The 10,715-nt window shown below is 36.3% G+C and overlaps 1 protein-coding gene across 3 annotated transcripts in view; it reads left to right on the top strand.

The window, feature by feature from the left end:
* Positions 1–9,619, top strand: part of LOC124609730 (USP6 N-terminal-like protein) — a 130,452-nt gene extending 120,833 nt beyond the window's left edge. For all 3 annotated transcript variants that reach the window (XM_047140097.1, XM_047140096.1, XM_047140098.1), the window contains one exon: positions 7,646–9,619. In XM_047140097.1, coding sequence (XP_046996053.1) covers positions 7,646–8,163 — 518 coding nt within the window. In that variant the 3' untranslated portion in view covers positions 8,164–9,619. The remainder of the gene's footprint in view (positions 1–7,645) is intronic.
* The last annotated feature ends 1,096 nt before the right edge of the window (positions 9,620–10,715 follow it).

Here is a 10,715-nt window from a genome sequence, read left to right on the forward strand (position 1 = left end):
TAGACTGGCACATCATTTTAACTTTTCATTAGTTTCTACACAATGCACAATCCAAGAAAGTCAGAAAATCCATATCAGCTTCAGTTTATTCATTTCCAAAATTCAAGTCATTATTTGAATTAAGAAGAATTATGGAAGACTCTTCAATCAATTTTTAAAAAAGCCTGTAGAATTATGAGGATTTCTACAACACATACATAGCTTATACTTTCTTATGAAGTACCAGATACAACATTCATCCTATTCAGTAAGCATGAGACAAGGTGACTAATTACCATAGCACATTCTACAAAAAATCATGTTGTCTCAAAAATATTGTGATCTGCAGAGTAGTAAAAGATAGACTCCTCTGTGTAAGTGTCTTTTAATTGTGCCTATCTGCAACTTAACATGTCATCTTTATGGTAAGTAGCAATGTACCTTTTCCTACATTGTTGGTATTCCTATGTGACGTTTCCATTATTTAAGCACTGTGATCTGAATCTACTTAACACTTAAAGATTCTTAAATAATAAGACTTGTACTGTCTGGTTTATATTTAACAAAAAGTTGATTGAGAATTTGTCTTACATTCAATTGGCTGAATACTTCAGTATTTACGCTGAAGAAAAAAAACTTTCAGCTGATCTGTTTGCTACGGGCTAGTGTAATATGACCCTGTTTTGAGCAATTAATAAAACATCTTTAAATTCAAAACACCTCTCTCTCGGTTTGTGTGTGTGGGGAAGGTGGGGGGGGGGGGGGGGGGGGGGAGAATCATTCCTAAACAGGAAGGAGATCATTCTTTGTGACTATGATATCCATAGTATCTACTTCTTTCAGCATATTAGTTACCTTGAAAGGTAAAGCTAGCATCAACCCATAGGTTGGCTTCAACCCCACAGTGCTCTGTTCTAGGTGAGGTTCTATTAGAGTTGGTATGCCTCCCTTCCTCCAACTTTTTAACTGGCTTGCAGCTTACAGCTTAGACCTACAGCTTAACATGGACTGTGAACTCTGTTGCAACTCTGCATATTTCACATTAACAACCACAGTCAGAGGTGAAAGAAGTGATAATCAACCAATGAAAACCCAAGGGCTTGATCAGGCATCAAACCTGACGTCTTTGCATCAGTTGTCATGCACTTTACCACTGAGTCACCAAGTCTTTTCTAAGGGAAGGGGAATTGCTTTTGTGTAATTCCTAATCTCCCTAAATTTGGTCATTCTCTTGATCCTCATGCCAGCATACGTGTAGTGGGGTAGTTTGTTTAATTTATCAGCCTTGCTACAATATATTTGCTTGACATTACAGCATTTTCCAGCATTCCTACTTATGCAGAATGTTAGTTGAATCTCAGAGCAGTGTTTGTGTATCACTTCATTGCACTGGTATCTGTGCTGTAGACATTTTCAGATTGTTCACCACACTTATGATGTCCTACTTGTATAATGTTCGCTAAAACGTATGCCACTGTTGCTTACTATGATGTTGTATGCCAGTATTCACTGTTCTTTGACCACACATTATACCCATGGAAAAATGCTCCATTTGGAACACAAAAAAGGCAAATATGTTACTCTTTAAAAGACTCTGGACAGGATGGTGGGAAACCAGCTGCTTCATTTTGGCATGCAAGCAAATCTGCATTCCTTTAACACAGGACAGTCTAAATCCTTTTACCCTGTGTAGTTGAGCCTTCATACTCAGCATGTCCTTTCTTTGCCACTGTCTATATATGTCTCTCCATCTCCTTTTTCTCCCATTGATTCACAGTATATCCCATGGCCACTATCTCAGCACCTCAAACATTCATATCTCAGCACCTCAAATATTCTTGGGGGGAGGGGCTCCAAATTATTTTTCTCCCTATACTAACGTGTTAAAAATTTCAGTCCACAATGCAGCCTTGCTTATACCTACTTCTTAAAGTTCACCTGTCTGTGAGGTGCAGACCATCCAAGCCACATCTATATTTTTCGCTCCCACTGTTTGTCTCTCCATCCACCTTGTCTTCTCTTTCACTGCCACTGTTTCTCACTGACCATTAGTATCAGCTCTTTTTTTTTTTCTCCCATTGTCTTGATCTCCTCTCTCTCTCTCTCTCTCTCTCTCTCTCTCTCTCTCTCTCCTGCCCCCTCCCTCTCCCCTCTCCTTTTTCACTGTCACTTTCTATCTCCTATCACAACATCTCCTCTCTCTTTCTTTCCCCCTTGAATTGTATCCTCTCTCTTCCATCATCACTGTCTATCTACTCTGTTCTTTCAACACAAAAAAGCACAGATATATTTGCACGCAAATATTTTTGGTGAGGAAGGCAGAGTGAAGATTGCAGGAGCTGGTTCCCCACGTTTGTCAGAGTCCTTTAATGAGGGACATATTCACCTTTTTTGTGCTATGACGCAAGAATTTTCTGCTGGTTCTCTTCTTTTCCCTGCTATGCAGGATGTGCTGCTTATTATATAATGAATTCTATAGATCAGTAAAGTTTTGACAGTTTATAGATAAACTTCAACACATTTCTATACTTTGACACATACAAACAACAAACAAGTTTGCATAATATAAGGTTAAAACTAAATGATTTGCTTTACGTTTTTTCTGGCTACTTTGCTCGTCAATCGTAATTCATTAAAAATACCCTGCTCATGAGGGTATTAAGAGTAAAACTGTTATTAGAAACAGTTGTGAATTTGCATTCTTTTCAGGGTGTTAAGACACCTTTTAGATCATTTTTTGTTGTTGCAGTACTCCTTTGGGCATATTTATGTATGTTCGAAGTGTTGTTATAATCATAAAATGATATTGGTGAAAAAATGCTGACTAGAAACATAGTTTAGTGGCATCAGAACCCTTGTGATGACCTAGAACCCTTGCCATACATTCATAACATCAGTTAAAGCTACATTTATGCCTCACACTGGATATTAAGTATGTGTATTTCACGTGCATAAGTAACGTAACATTGAACCTCTGGACCTTTGTAATGGATAATGAGTTTAAAAAAAAGTTTTGAAGTTCCATGAGATTATCATTTTAAGAATGTTGGGTACAACGTTTGACAATCAGATGTGAATAGAAACTATAGAAGTGGCTATCCCCATTATTGGTGCTTTTCATTCCCGAAGCGTTCAGTTCTTGCGGTTTTCTCGGGTACTGCCCATGAACAAATGGTGCTTTTATAAGCACCTAAGATCCGCTGTAGACCACACTTAATACAAAAGAACCTACCAATTTGTCCAACTTACCAGTGCTGCAGGACATGTGTAATGTTTAAAATTTGTCCTTGTACTGTAGGATAGCTGCTAGATGCCAATTCTTCAATACATATACAAATGGTTGCTTGGCCGAGAGTTATCCAAAACGCTTGACCCCCCATATCTCTATGGTCAGTAGAACCTGAGATATGACGCCCTGATAAATAGAATATTTGCAGGTGGCTTTTTGGAACGTATTGGTACTGATTAGAATTTATCAGTCTGTATCTCAATACAGATCTTATAGTCCTTTTTATGGGTTTTATGCCACCCATTATACCTTTTTGATATCTGTTTGAGCCATTATGACTTTCATTTTAACTGGTGTCATTTCCTAAACGTTTGTTCCAAGAAGTAGGTGTGTTGCTTGTGTCATCAGAAGTACTGCAACAGGGTTACACAATTTGTGTTATTGAATCCTCAAATTGAGCGGATACAGGCAAGACATACAAACAGTGATTGATGTTCCTTCGGTTCATTTTGGTTGTTATTCCTACATTTGATTGCTTTTTTCATAAATTAAGCTATGCCAAACTCCTTTGTTGTTAGTGGATATATTAAAGAGACTTTAGTATGTGTGAGATAAATAGAGATAGGGAGAGAGATCAAGTATGTATTTTGTGTATCTTTGGAAATATGAAATATAAACATGGTAAAAAAAGTTACCACAGAATATATAAAACAGTAGAAGTGTTAACTTGTTAACAGAAACAGGAGAAAGAATGAAGTCATTCTTTTTTGTGAGCTATGAAATTAACATTTGTATTATTGTGTTAAAACTTGCTAATGCTAATTCTGGCTTTTGAGTTTCTATTAACCATGTTCACATATTTCAAAGCTAATGTGTTTCCATGCACATCTTCACCTAAGAGTATTGGTGTTGTGATAAACCCCAAGGAACATATGAAGGCCTTATCTCAGTAGTGATACACTTCTAGTTTTGTTCATTATGAGACACTAGGGCTTAAACAGAATTTAGTGATGATAGTAGAAAGAGACAGAAATACCATGCAACAAGCAATGGACTGCAGAGAACTATCGTTACTCAGTTATGTGTAAGCCTCAGTATCTCAAAATGAACGAAATTGGAGGTGAGATGTACCACTATTGAAATAAGGCCTTCATACATAAAGGAATATCTTTGTTAATTGTAATTTTCAATAAACCATTTGCCACCTAGATAAAAATCCTGACAAGTGAACAGAGAGCTGTTAGATATTGAAGTGCAAAAAGTTTTACATATCCAACTTCTGAAACTGGGCATTTTCATGCAAAAGCTAAGTGCCCTTCAGTTATGAACTCCCCTCCTTCCCCCCCCCCCCCCCTCACACACACACACACACACACACACACACACACACACACACACACATTGCTTGTGTTCAAATTAAATTGTTGTTCAGTATATTAGATCTCTGCCATTTAATGGCTATCACTTACTAGAGTTTTCTTTATAGCGATCAAGTTTTATTTCACACTTATGTTGCAGGTTCATTCTTAGTCTGTGCAGCATCTTCCTCATCTGGTATGAGACCACATAACTGACATTTTAAATAAACTTTGCTTTTTCTGTAAATTTTTTAGGTGATTTGCTATTTTCATAACATGAGTGGCTGTGCTTCTCAAAGAATTATCACCTTATATTGTCACTGGAGGAGTGAAATGCTCGAGCAGCTGGAAAATATATATTAGTTATTGTACAAGAGCTTTACCCTATTCACTACTCATGCAGCTTACAGGTAGTTAAATGCAATGGTTCTTCAGCATATTGGAAGTCTCAGACTAAACTGGTACAGATACAACTATGATCTAGTATAATAAATTTGTGTGTCTCAATGGGCTCGTGCAAGTCTTTCAGTTGGACACCACTTCAGCAACATGCATGTCCCTGTGGTTTAGTAAATATAATTGGATGACAGCTTTGGTGTTTACAGTCATGCCATAGGCTGTGGAAAGCACTCTTGAATAGTCATTATTTTCCTAATGATTCCTTAAAAGTATTAAGAGATAGTCCATCAGTTGCCCTGTGTGTGCTTCTTTAAAGGAATGATGAACATCAGGATCAGAACAGTTATCAGAAACCAGCCATCATAGTTCAATAACTGCATGAGCTATAAAACGATCATCTGACAGAAAAAGGAAAAGCAGTGCAACTAGTGAAGACAACCACTCTCCACATAGCTGAAGCTCTGAATGATCGGTAATAATGTAAACAAGATGCAAATTTCACAAAGTTTGTAGACAAAATCCTGTCTCCAAACTAACAGAGCGGCTGAGAAAAAATCACACTTAATCAGTAATCTCATGAAACATGTAAAAAAACAACACTCGGAAACACTCTTAAAGTAAATTAATAAATGTTAAGAGCCTGATAAAATGCAATGCTGAAAGGAGTGGTATTAACTGTGGCATTCCTCCTGCACAGACTGCTACTTGCTTTAAAGAAGACATGTCAAGTTGCAGACAGGCACAATTAAAAAGACACTTACACGGAGGTGTGCTAGCTTATGTGAGTGAATGGTGTGTGTCTCTCTTTTACTGATGAAGGCTATGGCCAAAAGCTCTATGTAAGTATTTAAGAAGAAATTAAAAGAATTTCTGAATGACAACTCCTTCTACTCCATAGAGGAATTTTTAGATATAAATTAAGGGAAAAAAAGAGAAAAAAAAAACAAAAAAGTTGTTATATTAACTTAATTATGTAGTTAAATTAACTTAATTATGTCATTTATTGGAAAATTTGACTCATTCCACATCATTACGAAATATCGTATTCATGATCCATGGAACTAGTGTTAATCTAATCTAATCTTAATTGTGGCTGTCTGCAACTTGATGTACCCCCTTTACTGTTAAGTACCAGTCTGTCTTTTCCTGCATTGTTGATATTCCTACCCGAAGTTTCCATTGTTTGAATCACAGTATAAAGATGATATATAGACCAACTAATACTATCAACTAGTGCTTCACATCCACAAAAGACAGGCAGGACCTTGGTCACTGCGTTGAGGGCACACTGTGTCCTGTGCTTCTATGGAAAGGCATACATTGCTGGAGGCTATGTTAGTATTAGAAGCTTGTAACGTAATATGTGGGGCCATGACAGATGTGTAAATTGTCAACAGCAGAGCATGAGTTGAGAGATACTAATGTGCAAAATTTAGTGAAACACAGGTTCTGAAGAATGACTGTACATATTGTTAACAAAGGCAATATATATATACATAAGCACAATGGCAGACTCAATATACAAGTATAAAGCATGAAGCTAAATTGAGTGTCTCTTTGTAGAAGATTTATTTTAGGTTTCTAGTGGGAAGGAGTGCGAGTAACGGCAGACAAGATTTCAGCCCATGATCACTGAAACTGACAATTCTTTGACTGAGGTATCAATTCATCCTGATAAATTAGTAATCGTAATAATTACCATCCTTGGAGATTGTGAAATGCACGATCTCTCTCATAAGCAGCTAATGGATTAAAAGAAACAATAGATAGGTGTGCTGAGACCTATCAAGAAAATAAAATTTTTAAGGGATGGTCCCGGTCCATCTCGGTGCATTAGAGGTTGAGTGAAGGGTAGTGCAAGAGTGTGTACATTTGTAAATGTTGGGTAGCACAGTCATATTTTCAAATTACTGCTGTTACGTGCCTTATTTTTCTTTCTACATAATGCAGGTGAAATAGCATATGTGCAAAGTTTAGTTTACGTTAAAAAGACTACTTCAGATTACTACCAGTTCTCATAGCAACTCATTAACAACAATGCTTGTGTGCCTTGACATGTGAATATTATCATGAATAATATTGATCTGCACAACGATCTCAAAGTTAGTTGCAACCATAGGACATGTAGGCCTAGAACCAGTTGATAATTTTTCAGTTCTCTTCATGAACACTAGTTTTAAATTTTTTCAGAAGGATGCAGACATTAACTATGTACTTTACATCAGATGTAGAGAATCTTTCATAATGAAGAGCATAACTAAGTATTACAATATAACAGCCAAATGATTTTTGTTGCAAAGTATATTTAAATAAACATCAAATTTCTCAAATTAAAATTCATAAATGGTTTTTGGTATCAGTAGGCATATAGAATGACTTATTGCTGGGTTTTTATTGGAAAAATGATTGCAATTTAATTTTTTAATTATGTGAAAGCAGTCTGCCAAGCAGGAATGTTTACTTTCGTAATATGAAAATTTGAAACTATATTAACAAAATAACTGTTTATAATTACTGTTAGTCATAGAGGAGAACCCTGATGTATCATCAGATGAGACTACAAGGGGTGTGTGTGTGTGTGTGTGTGTGTGTGTGTGTGCTTCTCTTAATGACAATAATTAAATTAAATAAATAACAAAATAATAATTAAATAAATAATAACTTTCTCTTCACTTTCTAGGATCAAAATTTTCCTTTGACCCCAGTATAGATGATGCCAGCTCTTTGTTAGACTGCCATCACAGTGGGTCACGCCGCTCTCTTGCCGACACAAGTGTTACATCCACTGCTGATCTCTCAGTGTTCTCTACAACAACGCGATCACAGGCACTGGATAACAGTCTAGACACTCACAGCAATGCATCGGAAGGTAGTGCAGGGGGTGCAAGCTCTGGAGGATCTGCCAGTGTTCAGAGAGGTCCTTCAGCTTCAGCCAGATCGACACCTCGCGCCACGCCAAGAGCTCCCAGTCCAGATGTAGTCCGTATATATGTGCCGTATGCGTCGTCGTCACCCACTCCTGCTGGGTCACCCCAACCACAGAATGGTGATGTACCACGATCATTGCCACGACCTCTGGATGATCACAACAGAATTCGCATACGTGTTGACCCACAGGAGGAGCAAACACCAGTAGTAGAACATGGGCAGTTAGTTCGACCATTCCGACTTGATAGCCCAGAATTTGACTTAAAGTAATTGTTGAAACTAAGGCCTACCAATATCTGGCATGTGTGTAAGACAGAATACTCAGTAACCTTACAGAGCACGAATAATGCCCGCTGTTACATTATTTCTATCATAAGTGGTACATGCCAGAATTATTGCAAAAGTGTAATAGTGAGTCTACCAAATTTCTTTGTTCTTAAAAGCACTCTCTTTTCATACAACAGTAATGTTGTTTGACATTTAAAGCAGTTGAAATAATGCCAGATATAAGACAGAATGTCATATTTTGTCCATTGTTAAAAAGAAAACAAATCTGCTATATGTATATGTGAAACAAAATTCTTTGTGATTGTTGTCTGAAGGTAACTCAAAGTTTAAGGGAATGAACTTTTAGCTGTTAAATCATGTGTTGAGATTTATAGTGTCTCCTGAAAATGGCAGTCAGTTCCTCTGCTGTTCAAAATGTAAGTGGCAGTGTTAGTCTGTTTCCTTAATATAGGTTTCAACGTTATTTTGAAATGACCATTATGACAATATAAAGACATCATTGCTCCATTCCAGCTTTGTGTATAATTATGTTGTATATATCTGTTTCTACTTTAAAAAATGTGTAATATTCTGTACAAAAGCAGTTACTATTATTTAGTCTGAATAGTATTTTTGAAATTTGAGTTTGTACCTTGTGTGTTTCATGCATGCACTCATCCCTTTTTTTCATATGAGGGGTAGGTCATTTCTTCCACAGACTTAAAGAGTGTGTAAATCATTTGCCTATAGTGCAGGTAACTGAAATATATTTTTTTAAGATCATTGCATTCATTTGTTTAGGAGAGCATTTGATAGTAAATATTCACAAATTGTGCCATTGAATGTCGAGTTGAAGACATTAAGATTGTTTGCAATAATTTATGAAATGATATTAATTTATTGAGAAATCTAATATAAGATAACTGTTACATGACCTGTTTAGAATTTTTAGGGCCTTGCATACAGAGGTGCTAGGTGAATTTCATTGACATTATACCCTTACTTGGTAATAAAGCAAATTCCTCTTGGTGCCTCGTTAATAATCAGTATGATGTTACTTGTGCAATACTGTACATATTACACATATGGATCTATTTTTATGCAGCTAAACCATAAAGAATTATACCTGTATTTCAAAAAGGTGCATCTTAGAAAATAAAAGCCTCGAATTAAATCTTCTGTACATACTAGGCTTCATCTCATAGGTCTTCCTGAAAGTCATTCAGAGAGTCTCTTAACAGATATGTCATTATTACACCATGTTTGATCAGAGAATAAAGTCTTGCCATTGGAATAGCAAACTAGCTATACAAAATTGTCCATTCACATATAATAGGGCTCATTATTTATGTTACTATCCTCTCCTCCTAATTTAAAGTGTATTTGTAATCCTCATGATGTTTTGTACAAACTTTTGTATATACTGTACAGTTATTTATTTATTTTGTTATTTTGTGTTCATGACATTAAACTATTTAATGAAAACTTCAGAACTTTGCCATGTAGTTTTTTTTCTCAAAATTAGTTACTCATCCCATTACATGTAAGGAAGCAGATGTGAGTTATTATGAGAAGTGCTAGCTTGAGAACTCTTTTCTTTCTAATATTTGCACTAATGTTTAGAGCAGTGGCTAATGATGTAATGTTGAAACTCCTAGATAATTCGCCATTATTCTCCAGTCCTGTAATCAACTGTGTGTGTGTGTGTGTGTGTGTGTGTGTGGTGAAAGAAATACAAATTAAGCTTAGTGCCAAACACATTTCACAGTTCCTTTAACCTGACTGAGGGCAGACAAAATTTATTGAACATTATAGCTTTGAGGAGCAGATACACAGTCTGTTGACACCAATTTCAAAAAGAACTGAAGGAAATCTAGAATATTGAATTCAGAATGGAAGAATGTGTCTGGGAGACAAGTGGTGCACTGAAAAGAGAAATTAAGAGATTATCCCAACAAGATTCAGTAGCCAACAGATGAAAGAAAATTGGTATGTCATGTGGCAGGTAATTCAATTCTCAGTTGACTTGGCATTCATCTTATTCATCCGCATGTTTCAAATCAACTGGAGGAAAAATTATTCTCAAAGATAAAACATCATCCTATCATTACTGAGTACGATTGACTATATTTAAAAAAAATACTTTCTTGAATTTGATTTGAATTACAGTATGGTTTAACAAATAAAACAATAAATATCTGGAGTTTGTGGACACAAAAAATGTTTTCACCACTTCATTTTCATTTAATGAAAACATGTAATTCAGTCATTATATTTGTTCTTAAATGCACTTAGCGAGATTCACTAAGAATGAGCTTTTCACTCTGCAGCGGAGTGTGCGCTGATATGAAACTTCCTGGCAGATTAAAACTGTGTGCCTGACCAAGACTGGAAGCAGTTTTAGTTTGCCAGGAAGTTTCATATCAGCGCTCACACTGCTGCAGAGTGAAAATCTCATTCTGGAAACATTCCCCAGGCTGTGGCTAAGCCATGTCTCCGCTATATCCTTTCTTTCAGGAGTGCTAGTTCTGCAAGGTTCGCAGGAGAGCTTCTGT

Source organism: Schistocerca americana, chromosome 1, assembly GCF_021461395.2.
Source record: "Schistocerca americana isolate TAMUIC-IGC-003095 chromosome 1, iqSchAmer2.1, whole genome shotgun sequence".
NCBI lineage: Eukaryota > Metazoa > Arthropoda > Insecta > Orthoptera > Acrididae > Schistocerca > Schistocerca americana.